The sequence below is a fragment of the Marmota monax genome, unplaced genomic scaffold, assembly GCF_021218885.2.
Source record: "Marmota monax isolate L192 unplaced genomic scaffold, Marmota_monax_Labrador192_F-V1.1 WCK01_AAM20220418_F8-fsc00018, whole genome shotgun sequence".
In the NCBI taxonomy this organism is placed as follows: domain Eukaryota; kingdom Metazoa; phylum Chordata; class Mammalia; order Rodentia; family Sciuridae; genus Marmota; species Marmota monax.
In genome coordinates, this window is record NW_026692201.1 from 23024462 (window position 1) to 23038185 (window position 13724).

The 13724-nt window shown below is 37.1% G+C and overlaps 2 protein-coding genes and 1 non-coding gene across 4 annotated transcripts in view; 2 read left to right on the forward strand and 1 right to left on the reverse strand.

Moving 5' to 3' along the window:
* The window catches only part of Erap1 (endoplasmic reticulum aminopeptidase 1), a 105660-nt gene extending 98514 nt beyond the window's left edge, over positions 1-7146 (reverse strand). For both annotated transcript variants that reach the window (XM_046428841.2, XM_058574728.1), the window contains exon 1: positions 7026-7146. The gene's annotated coding sequence lies outside the window, so the exon portion shown is untranslated. The remainder of the gene's footprint in view (positions 1-7025) is intronic.
* Positions 1336-1442, forward strand: LOC124082825 (U6 spliceosomal RNA). The gene has a single exon (XR_006848494.1). It is a non-coding gene; the product is annotated as a U6 spliceosomal RNA (small nuclear RNA).
* Erap2 (endoplasmic reticulum aminopeptidase 2) overlaps positions 7124-13724 on the forward strand; it is a 38264-nt gene continuing 31663 nt past the window's right edge. Inside the window, exons 1-3 of the mRNA XM_046428834.2 lie at positions 7124-7249; positions 9104-9797; positions 13217-13355. Coding sequence (XP_046284790.1) covers positions 9241-9797; positions 13217-13355 — 696 coding nt within the window. The 5' untranslated portion in view covers positions 7124-7249; positions 9104-9240. The remainder of the gene's footprint in view (positions 7250-9103; positions 9798-13216; positions 13356-13724) is intronic.

Genomic DNA, 13724 nt, shown 5'->3' on the forward strand with positions numbered 1-13724 from the left:
TCTACTTTAACAATGTCAGATTTTTATTATTGTACTTTTCTGGTTTTGTTTTTGGGAAATTCTTTATGAAAGACATACTGAAAATGTCAGGTTTTGAAAAACCATCTTCCTGTCAGAACTGATTTAAAATTCTGGGATTGTACTGTTTTAATTTTCTGCCAAAACTGTGTAAGTTTAAAAGAGGCTACAGAAATTATTTTCCAGATGAACCCTCCACCCCCATCCCTGGTATTTTGCATAAGGCCCTAATCTTTGCATTAACACAACTTTCATTTTTCTCTTTAAATTAAACAATTGAAAAAATATATTATAGTCTTTGCCACCATTTTATATAAAAATGAACAGAGGCACTGCAATGATTCTTCAAAGTACTTGTAACAGATTTTTATAGATTCTTTTGAAATAAAGTGGAAGGCAAAGAGAAGGAAGCAGTTTATAAAACTGTGAGTGGGCTGTTTTGACAGTGACAAGCATCTAGTATTGACAAAGGCCAAGCCATGAACGATTATGTTAAGGGGAGAAAATTCAATAGCCTTGCTTGTAAAAGAAAGTAAGAGATACAGTAACACTTCATTTGTAAGGAGGCCATTTGTCATTTCTCCTATCCGTAAACAGGTGGCATTAAGAAAGAAAATGATAAGTCATCTGAATGCCTCCAACTAGCTCCACTTGCTAATTCTTTACTTACAGCACATTAGAAGCAATAACCTTGAAACAGGTCTAGGGCAGAGGCTGAGAGTAACTGAAGGGGAAAGCACAGGGTGAATAAAATTTGGTAAAATTGGAAGAGGCAGAATAAACTTTCTATAGTACCAACAAGGATTCAAAAAGATAGCAACATCAAGTCTCATTACCTCTCATTTACATCAAAAGGATGCCAATTTATTACAACATAACCACTGAGTATTATTATAAAAGTCACTGACACAAGTAAAAAAAAATTAAAGTTTATAAAAAATTGATAAACTTTTTTTATATATTGTCGCAAATTAATTCTGAGATTGACTGTAAACCTCTGTAATAATTAAGGAAAGCTTATCATTTAAGAAAGTATTCTAATTTGGAGATGAGGGAGTAATTTTAAAAAGTTAACTCAAACCCAATTCTTGATAACGAGGTCCAGTTTGTAATAAATAGCTTGAGTCATTAGGATTTAAATCTGTTAAGAACATCAAAAGAGGATGAAAACACTTGTAATATATAAATAAATGAAATTTATAGGTGGTGCTGAAAATCAAACCAGTGCCTCACACATGTGGTTGGCAAGTGCTCTACCATTGAGCCACAACCCCAGCCCTATTTAAGAAAGTTTTCAGTAAAAATTAATCAAATCTTGTGTTCACTTCGGCAGCACATATACTAAAATTGGAACCATATAGATAAGATTAGCATGGCCCCTGCGCAAGGATGACATGCAAACTCGTGAAGTGTTCCATATTCTAAAAAAAAAATTAATCAAATCTTTAAAACATTTTGACAAATAAGTAAATATCATCTCTTTGGAAAATTCACTGCAACTTATTCATTCTTATCTGCTTGTTGAGAGTTTGTGATATGCATAATAACCTCACAGGTGCTGGAAAGAGTGACATAGTAGTATTTGTCCTAGCCATGAGGAATTGATACTTTAGGGGAGAATATGAAGCACAAGCATATAACAACCAGTAAAATTGATCAAACAAGAGCCCCTACCTAGTTAGGAAGTAGAAAGGAAAACATGTGTCACTTCCAAATTAGTTTCTTGGAAGTAGCATTTACATTGTGATAAGTAACTTACAAAGGAACACTCAAAAAGTCACATAGATAATCTATTGTTGTATGAAGCAGAGCTTCAGTAAAGATGAGGAAATACTGGGCTCAACCAGAAATGGAAAGTACCCTGAAACACGGAACAAGTGTTGAGCAATACGAGAAGAAAAACTAAAAACGTTTAAAGTGCATTCTTGCATTCAGCTGCAGACAAAGTCCCTGAAAATAGCTTGTGTTCTAGAGGGGAGACAGGTAAAACAAACAAATGAGCAAATATGCATTAATATTAAAAACGTGTGTGTGTGTGCATGTATGCACGTGAGCACGTGTGTTATCAAGTGTTGATAAATACTAAGGAGAAAAATAAAGCAAGCTTAGGGGATGGACCTGGCTTGCGGCAGTACAGACTCAGTGTTGATTTAGGACTGTTACTCTTTAAAAAGCCAAGGAAAGACTCTTCCAAGTATGAAACCACGATGAAGTATAAAGTGAGACATCTGATTTCTCTAAACAACAAATATCCCAAAGCTTATTCTATTATCAAGAAAAACAAAAGTTAGGAAACCCTTGATGAGAAATCATCTTAAGTACACTATGAAGTATTCGGATTCTACTCAACTGTCTCTTCTGGGATTCTGTAGCTCAATTGGATCTCCAAGTTTTCTCATTCTCCACCACCATCTTTGTTCCAATGGGCAGGGGAGAGTCCCTCCTCCTGCAGAATTCACTCTGTGAATAAGCCCCTGGAGCCTCCTCTTCTTTTTTCTTAATATTTTTTTAGTTGTCAATGTACTTTATTTATTTATAAGTGGTGCTGAGAATTGAACCCAGTGCCTCACACATGCTAGGCAAGAGCTCTACCACTGAGCCACAACCCCAGCCCAAGCCTCCTCTTCTTTGTCTCTTTTTTCTACTCACTATTTCCAGCCATCCCTCTGCCTCATCCCTGATACCCTTCTAAGCACATGAAATGCTAGTCTTAGAGACTCCATTTTCAGCCTTGTGCTCCTAGCCCCAGGTTAGATTAACTTCTTGATTTTTGCCTCTCTACTTCATCAAATTGTTCATTCAGTGTTTTAGTCAGCTTTTTCATTACTGTGACTAAAAGATCTGACCAGAACAATTTTAGGGGAGGAAAAGTTTATTTGAGGGTTTATGGTTTCAGAAGTCTTAGCCCATAGAAGGTCGGCTCCATTCCTTGGAGCTAAAGGTGAGGCAGAATATCCTGATGAAGGAGTGTGGCAGAAGAAACCAACTCACATGATGATCAGAAAGCAGAGAGAGAAATCTCCACTTGCCAGATACAAATATATACCCCAAAGCCATGCTTCCAATTCCCACCTCCTCCAGCCATACCCTATCACTTCAGTTTCCACTCAGTTAATCCCAGCAGGGATTAACTCACTAATTGGGTTAAGACTCTTATAGCCCAATCATTTCTCCTCTGCATCTTCTTACATTGTCTCACATGTGAGCTTTTTGGGGACACCTCACTTCAAACCATAATATTCAGGTTGAAATAATAGAAGATAAGAGATGGGGAAATAGGGCCTGGGAGTTAATTAGCATATAATCTTGGCAAGGTGAGATCTTGGACTAAAATGCAGTATTGCAAGAGCAGATACACAGGAGGACAAAGCATGTAAAGGATCTGCCAAAGAGTGACAGCTCAGCTTGCTATATTCACTTGAAAATAACACATGCAGGAGTGCATTGCATTCCAATGCCTTAGTATCTAAACAAAATAAACATAGGTTGTCCCATAGTCTATCTGCTGGCCACCCATGGTCTCCACATTAGGAACCCCCTCTCTTTGTAAAGAAGATGAACATCTTGAGTAGGGAGACATTATCAGTCAGCAGTTGAAAGGATAATCTGGTGATGTTGTACAACTAGCCATCCTGCATTGAGAAGCCAGAAAAACCTGCTTGAGCATTGTGAAAGAGCCTACAGAATGAAAGAAAGTCTTGGCCAGCTACCCCTCTTATAAGGAATCAATATCCAGAATATACAAAGAACTCAAAAAACTTAACACCAAAAACCAAATAACTCAATCAATAAATGGACAAAAGAACTAAACAGAAACTTCTCTAAAAAAGAAACACAAATGGTCAACAAAAACATGAACAAATAAATGTTCAACATCTCTAGCATTCAGGGAAATGAAAATCAAAACAACACCAAGATTTCATCTCACTCCAGTCAAAATGGCAATGATCAAGCATATAAATAAATGTTGGAGAGGTTGTGAAGACAAAGGAACACTGTTGGTGGGACTTTAGACTAGTATGTACATTGGTGGTGGGACTTTAGACTAGTATGACCACTTTGGAAAGCAGTATGGAGATTCCTTAAAAAACTAGGGATGGAACCACCATATAATTCAGCTTCCTCACTCCTTGGTATTTTTCCAAATGATCAAAAATCAGTGTACTACAGCAATACAGCCATATCAATGTTTATAGCAGCACAATTCACACTAACTAAATTATGGAATCAGCAAATATCTATATCACATATTAAAAAATCGAGTTCTACTCAGCCATAAAAAAGAATGAAATTATGGTGTTTGCCAGTAAATGGATGGCAATGTATTATATCATGCTAAGTGAAATTAACCAAACTCAGAAACTCAAAGGTCAAATGTTTTCTTTCATATGTGGAAGCTAGAGGAAAATAAAGGAAATGGGAAGGGAAGGATAGGATAACATGAATAATTAATCAAATACAAATTAACAGATGTGTGAAAGGAAGTCTAGTAGAATAGAGGAAGGACAATGGGAGAGGGGAGAAAGGACAAGAGGAAAAAGAGGGGGATTATGAACTGAAATCCATTTCCATGCATGTATGAGTATATCAGGATGAACTCAACTACTACGTATAACTATAAAGCTCTAATAAAAAAAATTTTAAAGAGACATGTGTGAGACCATTGTGAGAAGTGAGGAGGACTTGAGCTACTTTAATAGCTGTGAGAATTTTTAGATGTTGGATAGAAAAATATTAAAAAGAAAGAATCCACAAGATTTGGTAACAAACTGGAGAACAGCAGAATCAAAATAACTATATAATCCAATAATAAATAATAGAGGAAGACTTTGAACAGATAATCAGGAAAGGGTGCTGATCTTGGGAAACAAAATATTGAGTTGTTGGCAGAATATCCTTGTACCAGAGTATCAGGCTTTTGGGACTATAGCAGCAGAACCCTTGAAGAAAAGATCAGAGTGGGAAAAAATGTGGGATGAGCAAGGAGAAGAGCTACATCTGCACTAGAAAGGATAAAGAGAGAGAACAATGGCAGAGATGTCATCTTTGTGGAAGGCCCACATCCAATGTGATGAGGAGGTTAGAGGTCCAGCTCCACCTGGCTAAGAACAAGAGAGAATAGCTAAAGCAATCCTTAGCAGGAAGAGTGAAACATATGACTTCAAAATAGTAACAAACTATACTACAGAGCAATAGTAACAAAAAACAGCATGTATTGGCACCAAAATAGACTTGTATACCAATGGTACAGAATAGAGGATACAGAGACTAACCCACATAACTACAGTTACCTTATATTAGACAAAGGCACCAAAAACATATATTGGAGAAAAGATAGCCTCTTCAACAAATGGTGCTGGGAAAATTGGAAATCCATAGGCAACAAAATGAAATTAAGCCCCTATCTCTCACCATGCACAAACTCAACTCAAAATGGATCAAGGATCTAAGGATTACACCAGAGACACTGTGCCCATTAGAAGAAAAAGTAGGCCCAAATCTTCATCATGTTGGATTAGGCCCTAACTTCCTTCATTAGACTCTAATAGCTCAAGAATTAAAATCAAGAATCAATAAATGGGATGGATTCAAACTGAAAAGCTTCTTTTCAGCAAAAGAAACAATCTGTGAGGTGAATAGAGAGCCTATAATTTGAGAACAAATTTTTACCTCACACACATCAGATAGAGCACTAATCTCTAGGATATATAAAGAAATCAAAAATCTTAACACCAAAAAAGCAAATAACCCAACCAATAAATGGGCCAAGGAACTGAACAGACACCTCTCAGAAGATGATATACAATCAATCAACAAATATATGAAAAAATGTTCAATATCTCTAGCAATTAGAAAAATGCAAATCAAAACTACTATAAGATTTCATCTCACTCGATTTCATCTCACTCTAGTCAGAAGGGCAGCTATTATGAATACAAACAACAATAAGTGTTGGCAAGTATGTGGGGGGGAAAGGACACTCATACATTGCTGGTGGGACTACAAATTAGTTCAGCCAATAGGGAAAGCAGTATGGAGAATTCTTGGAAAACTGGGAATTGGAACCACCATTTGACCCAGCTATCCCACTCCTCAGTTTATACCCAAAGGACTTAAAAACAGCATACTACAGGGACACTGCCACATCAATGTTTATAGCAGCACAATTCACAATAGGTAAACTGTAGAACCAACCTAGATATCCTTAGTAGATGAATGGATAAAGAAAACATGGTATATGTACACAATGGAATATTACTCAGCAATAAAAGAGAATAAAATCATAGCATTTACAGGTAAATGGATAGAGTTGGAGAGTATAATGCTAAGTGAAGTTAAGACAATCCCCCAAAACCAAATGCCAAATGTTTTCTCTGATATAATGATGCTGATTCATAATGGGGATGGGGGGGCAGCATGGGAGGAATAGATGAACTTTTGATATGGCAAAGGGGAGGTAGTAGAAGGGAAGAGGTTTGGGGGTAGGAAATATGGTGAAATGAGACAGACATCATTCCCCTAAGTACATGTATGAAAATATGAATGGTGTGACTCTAATTTGTATACAACCAGAGACATGAAAAATTGTGTTCTATTTGTGTAATATGAATTAAATTGCAGTCTGCTGTCATATATAACAATAAATAAAATAGAATAAAAAATAGAGAGAGAGAAGGAAAGAGAGATCCAAGAGATCTTTGTGATCAAGACACAAGAGGTTAGACATGGAAAAGCCAAGGATAATCACCTGTGGTAAAGGCCTTAGAAGCTGACAGGGAGTTCAATGGCAACCTTGGAGTTAACTTTGTTGCGGGTAGATGGACAGAGGTAATATTTCATATAACCAGGTACAGAGCACAGAGTGGAATTCAATATCTTAGCTTAAAATAACTTATTACTAAAAAAAAAAAAACATGAAGTAGGTTCTTAAAGTTCTGAAATAAGGATATGAGGAAGACAAAATTGCAGGAGCAACAGCCATTAGAAATACTGGAATTAGAGCCTACCTTACCAACTGGCTTTTACTCCGAAGTCTCTTATTGGTGCATTCTGCAGAAAGTTTTTGTGCTTTATGAAATGAACATTTTGTCTTATGCTTCCTTCGTACCTACATGATAATGAACTAGTTAGCCCTGTAATCAGGAAGTATGCAAAGTTTTGAATCTTAGAAGAGAAAGTGAAAGCAATAATAAAGTGTCCTCCTTTCAAATCTGCAGCAGCGTGAATCAAGGTAATTTATCAGCATTTTTCTTGGGTTTTTCTTTAAATCACAGATTTTCAGTGAGAATAGTGGCCTAACCTGAAGATAGAAATCTGTTCATATTGGGGTTGGGGAGTTTGTCATCTGAGCCGAGACTGGGGAAAGAGGGTGACTCTGGTACTGCTTTAGTGGAAAGAGTGCACTTGGGGATGGGACTTGATTTAAGACTTTCTGCTGAACTGACTCTCTCCTTTTCAGGGATTTAAAAAAAAAAAAAAACATTTCCCATGTGTTCCTTGTAATTCTTATAATTTCAATCCCAGAATATTTTGTTTGTTGCAATGTTCCTTAAAGTACAAGGCAGTGTAATGCAAAGTTCACTATACTGAGGGCCAGAAAAGTGTATTTTAGTCCTGAGTCAGCCTCAAACTTCTTGTGTGATTTTGGGACAGTCACTCACCCTCAGTTTCTTTATCTGGACATTAAGAACTTGCACTAGCTGGCCTTTAAAATCCTTGCCAGATTAACATTAGAGACTATCTGAGGAAATGTCAAGGCTTTTCTCTTCACTCTCAAAAAAAAAAAAAAAAACACTTCTCTCTGGTAGAGTGTGCTAAAGAGAAGCAGAGTAGTCCTTCATGTAAGCCAACAAATGCAAATTACAGTAACCACAGCAGTAACTTACGATCTGGAATTCAGGCATATTCCCTATATGCTAATAGCTGTGCTATGCCAAATTCTTCACATGGATTAGTTAGTTTAATTCTCCTCACATAAGGGGATATAATCATTGCATTGTCTGATAGATGAGGAAATGAATGTTTGAAAAGTCAGAACATCTACCATACAGGGTAGGTTAAGTGAAGCTCCTGTTGGAATCTGGGTGCTGTGATTCCAAAGCCCAGTATAACAAATAAACCATTCTATTTTGTAAAATCCTCAGAAATTCAAAATAATAAACCAATTATTTTACTCATCAGAGGTTCTTAGTAACTATAATTTAAAGTTTTTCTTAAGAGGGAAAGAGAAGCATCATTATTTATCCATTTTTTATTCTCTTTTTTTTCCTTTAATATGCCCTTTGATCTGTATGAACATTAAAAGTTGGAAAATTGAAATAATTATTTGGATAATTAATTCTGAAGTACTTGTTAATGATTAATCAAACAACAACAACAAAAAAAAACAATTTGTGAGGTTAAGTTGGAGCAAGGAAAGGCAAATAGAGGCAAGTGGCAGGTCAGGAAGCAGAGATGAACAGCCTAAATTAACTAAACTTTTTGTTCTAATTTTGTTTTCTGATATGAAGAAACTACTTTAGTTGTATTTACAGAAGTAGTGAATTCAGTTGAATTTGCATTTTAAAAAGTAATGGAAAACTATTGCATCCTTTATATCAGTAGCCATAGAATAAAATCATTGAGATGATATTATTTATGAAAAGAGATTAAGTTCAATACCATTAATAATAAAATTAATATCTGGTATAAAAAATTATACAGAATTCTTTGTGACTACTTTTTAAGGCAAGATAGAGGCATCCTGCTCAATTTATTTTCAGGCATTCAGGCATACTCTTAAGATGATGTAAAAAAATGTTATTAGTATTAACAATCAATGAATTTATACTCCTGTCCTTTGCTCATTGCTCAGGAATGCAAAGGGGATCCAATATGTGCAATTTTAAGGAAGGGTCCTTTTATTTGAGCCTAAAATGACTTTTGTTTATAATAACCAGATGATTGCTTAATTTCTACTTTATTTAATGGATATTTGGCTTGTTTCTGATAGTCTTTCACATCCATGCATATCTTTTTATGCTTTTAAGTTTTTGTGAATTGAAATTTTTTTCTTCATGTTTTAAGTGTCTTTTTTTTCTTCTAGATTAAATCTATCTATTGAAACATTGTTTGGATCTTGGATGGTGTAACTGGAGCCAAAGTGTGATGAAGAACTATGAGATTTACCCTGAATGTTAGCTTGTATTCTAAAGAATAGATTTAATATTCCACTCTTCAGCAATGATTAATTCACAGAGAAAACTATTATTTAATATTTACATAGGATTTTGCTGCTCAGAAGTAATCCTGCCCAAACTAAGCATTTGTTCTCAGTTCTCAGTATCATCTAGTTATCAGTCCAGTGAGGACCCTGGGGCTTTTGCAGTAGCTACCAATGGGGAGCCATTTCCTTGGTATCACCTAAGGCTCCCAAACAGTGTCATTCCTCTCCACTATGACCTTTTTGTCCACCCAAATCTCACCTCTCTGGACTTTGTTGCATCTGAGATGATTGAGATTTTGGTCAGAGATACCACCCAATTTATCATCTTGCACTGCAAAGATCTTGAAATCATGAATGCCACCCTTCAGTCAGAGGAAGATTTAAGAGATAAGAAACCAGGGAAAAAGCTTCATGTTTTGAGTTATCCTGCTCATGAACAAATTGCACTGCTGGTTCCAGAGAAACTTATGGCTGACCTGAGATACTATGTTGCTATTGACTTTCAGGGAAAGTTAGCTAATGGTTTTGAAGGGTTTTATAAAAGCACCTACAGAACACTACATGGTGAAACAAGGTAAGATCTTATCAGTCATTACAGTCTCTTGTCATACTTTCTTTGTGGCTTACATTTCTTTGTCAGTAGTGTGCTTCAGCAATCATTTATAAGAAACCCAACACACTGTGGGGAACTTGGAAGAGAGATAAACTATACTATTTCTTAAGTACAGTGGGAATGGGAAGACAGGATACAGAGGCATAAACAGCTGGAGGGAAAATAAGGCAATTCAAGGAGAGGCCAGTGTAAGACTGATAAGACAAACATGCTGATATGCTAGGGGAAGGAATGGACCTCACAGAGAGGGATGAAATAGGCACAGCTTCCCAGAGAAGGTGAGTCAACACCAGAAGGAGATGTGAGGTTTGGATTGGAAAAGAGGAAGTGAGAAAGTGCACATTGGCAGGACATAGTATCATTCAAACCCAGGAGGCAGTGGCAAAGGAGAAATATGTTTGGAGAACTAAGAAATAGGGTCTACTTGGTCATCTCACATTCACAGAACACATACTGTGTGCCAGTCAAGGCTACGGACCTTGAAAGCACAGTAGTAAGAGATGGTCAAAGAGACTATGAGGACAAGAAAATAAATGAAAGGGGCAAGGTAAATGATAGTTACTATGAAGAAAATAAGACAAAGTGATACAATAAGAAAAAAGCATATCTGGGGATTGAGATAAATATAGTTGAGTTGGCAGGGAAGTTATTATTGAGAAGATGCATTTGAGCTGAGACCTGAATTGAAAGAGAGAGCGAGGAGTGAACAGGGGAATCATGAGAACACCTTGGGGTAAGAGCAAAGTCTCTAAGGTAGGGCTGAGGGAGAAAAGAAGGCCAGTGTGAGTTGAGGGAGTGACAGGGGGGAAAGGAACAAGGTCATGTAGAGTTTTAGAGCCTCAGGTTCAAAGGAAAGTCATTGGAAGGTTCTGATCTGGTTTGTGCATAAATCACAATTTATGATCTGGTTTGATCATAAATTTGATCTTTATGAAGATCAAACCTTATCATGGGGTATGTGTTGTCAGCTTTTTATCACTATGATAAAAATTCCTGACAAGAATAACTTAGAGGAGGAAATATTTATTTTGGCTCACTGTTTCAGAGGATCCAGTCCATGGTCAGCTGGATCCAAGGCAGAAATATCATGGCAGAGGAAAGCTTCTCAGCTCATGACAGCTGGGAACCAGAAAGAGAGGGGCCAGGACACACCCCTAGTGACCTACTTCCTATAACTCGTACCTCGCCATAGTCCATTCACTTATCAGATTAGCTCATCAAATAGATTAATCCATAGATGTGGTTAGAGTCCTCATAGTCCAACCATTGCCTAAAAGCCCACCTCTGAACCTTGCTACATTGGGGACCGTGCTTTCAACACATGAGCTACTGAGGGGATATGCCAGACCAAACCATGGTAGGGTATGTCATAGATAAGAAAAAATAGAATTAGAGCAATCATTTGGGAAGTCATTACAGTTATTCAGGAAAGAAATTATGGTAATTTGGGCCAAGCTAGTGACATTAGTTCTGGAGCAAAGTAGTTGAATTGGACATTAATTTTGAAAAGCAGAGAGTTTAAAACTAAAGAAAGTGAATGGATATTGAGCAGATGACTATCAGAGTCTTCTACATACTTGCTTTTCCTTCCCCACCTTGGGTGTTCACTGTCCACTGAGGCCTCAAGTCCACATAGCATAGCTCTTTCCCTGGCCCATCTCTTCTCCTGGCCCAGCTCTTTTCCCCTCCCTTTGGTGACACTCACTGCACTCAATTCTCAGGGACCTGTGCTCAGGCCCAGCACAGTACTAGAAACAAAACATGTCAACTCCTTGTCACTAAAGCACCATAAAACCAGTGGTGTTTTCTTTGTTTGTTTTATTTATTTTTTTAAGTAAAAAGTGGTCCATTCAAAGGTCATACATTTTAGGGATAATATTTTTGGAAATGTGGGAGACTGCAGGGGTACATATCTGAAGTAAGAGCTAGAGGACTTTCCAGCACACCTTCCATCATTAATTGAAGGCTGTATCTGACTACTCTTATAATTAATGAGTCAGGGCTGCTCATACTCAGTCATCTAAAAGATCGACATGTGGGATAATATGCTGCACAGTGTCGATTGAATCTGACAGAACTCGTGTCTCTCTCTTCTTTGCACACACTCACATACACACACAAATAATTCAGGAGACAATCATTCTTCTGAGAAGCAGGAAATCACTACTATGCATGTGGAGTTAAAAGTAATTGTGTAATAGCAAAGGTTCAGGGGTTTTTTGTGTGTGTTTTTGTTTGTTTGTTTATTTGTTTTGTTTTCCTTGCTTTTCCAAATGTAGACTTAATAGAACCCAAATTTCACATTAGTGAAAATTATTTCAGACGCTTGGAATTCCTTTACATTTGCAATACCTGCTACAGAATTCAAATGAAAACTTGAGGCTCTGAGTAAATCATTTACATTCCTAACCTCGTTTCCCCAACCAGAATCAGAAAATAAAAGAAGCTGAGGTAAAATTATCTCTATAGCCCCTCTGTTCTCCCCATGGCCCCCTTGTCTTTTATCAGACACTTGAGATTTTTTATTATTCCCTTCTCTGCTCCCCAGGCATACTGCTTAGTTGAAATTTAAAATGCAAGCAATAAATTTATAATTACACAATTTCAGATATTACTGAAGTGCTGGAATACAGGGTTTGTTAGACTGTCTATGACTTATTACAATTTGAAGACTGGAGGAGCTTTGCTGGCCAGCAAATAGATTTAGAAATAGGGACTTTGGTGCCACATGGAGAGCCTTAACCAATGGTGATACAAGAATATGAGAGCCCATCTCCTTGCCTTCAGTGAAAGCAACTCGAAGGTATAGTTTCCATCCCAGAGCTCTCTGGGAATAAGGCTGAGGCTGGGACTTTGCCTAATACCACACCTTGCAAGCTTTTCCTCTTTTCTTACTGCCTCATCTTGACAGCATATTCTTAGTAATTTGGGATTCCCTTCCTGGAAGCACAACCTACGACATCACTCATCTATATAATTATTCGCACATTTTATTGAAGCCTCCTCAGGCTCCAAGACAATAACTGAACTACTAATTTCCTATTCAATTTTGAGGCCAGTTTAACTGGGTGTGAGACTGATTTGCTAAGGATCCTGGTATAGTTTACTCGAATTCTGTGAGCCTCAATATTCTTGTGTGACACAAGTGTATGGAAATAATGGGGAGTGCTCAAGAGTGAGCATTAATCATGATTGGCAGAGACACTGAGTAAGATTTTACCCTTGTTTTCTTCAAAGAGGGAAAATCTGGATTCACTAAGACTATAGTTTGAGAAATCAAATACAGCATCTCCAGTTTTAGTAAACTGTTTGCTGAAGGTATGAACTAATTTATTTTTGGTTTCACTTGCGTCTTCTGACTGTGGGGGGTCTTTTCGCAGAATAATTGCAGTAACAGATTTTCAGCCAACCCAGGCACGTATGGCTTTTCCTTGCTTTGATGAACCATTGTTCAAAGCCAACTTTTCAATCAAGATAAGAAGAGAGAGCAGACACATCGCACTATCCAACATGCCAAAGGTATTGCCACTTTGAGGAATTTTGGGGATTGTTCTCAATTGTGTCTCTGTCTTTGCTTAAAAATTTTCCCTTGTTTTCAGGATATAAGCCATTAGTTTGTTTTCATCCATCTAAATACTTTATAATTTTCCTAACCCCTCTAGACATTTTGTTTGGGGGTATTCCTACATAAAAATCTTTTTTTCCCCCAAAGAGATTTATATTTTATTTGAGTTCATGTGGAAACAGTGTTCTCCTAAATCAGTGACAAAATTCAGAATTGCTGTTCACCTAGAACAGCACTCCTGAGATGTTAGTGTTAACATGAATTGTTCAAATATCTTGTTAAAATGTAAATTCAGATTCAGTAGGCCTTGGGGTGAGGCCCAA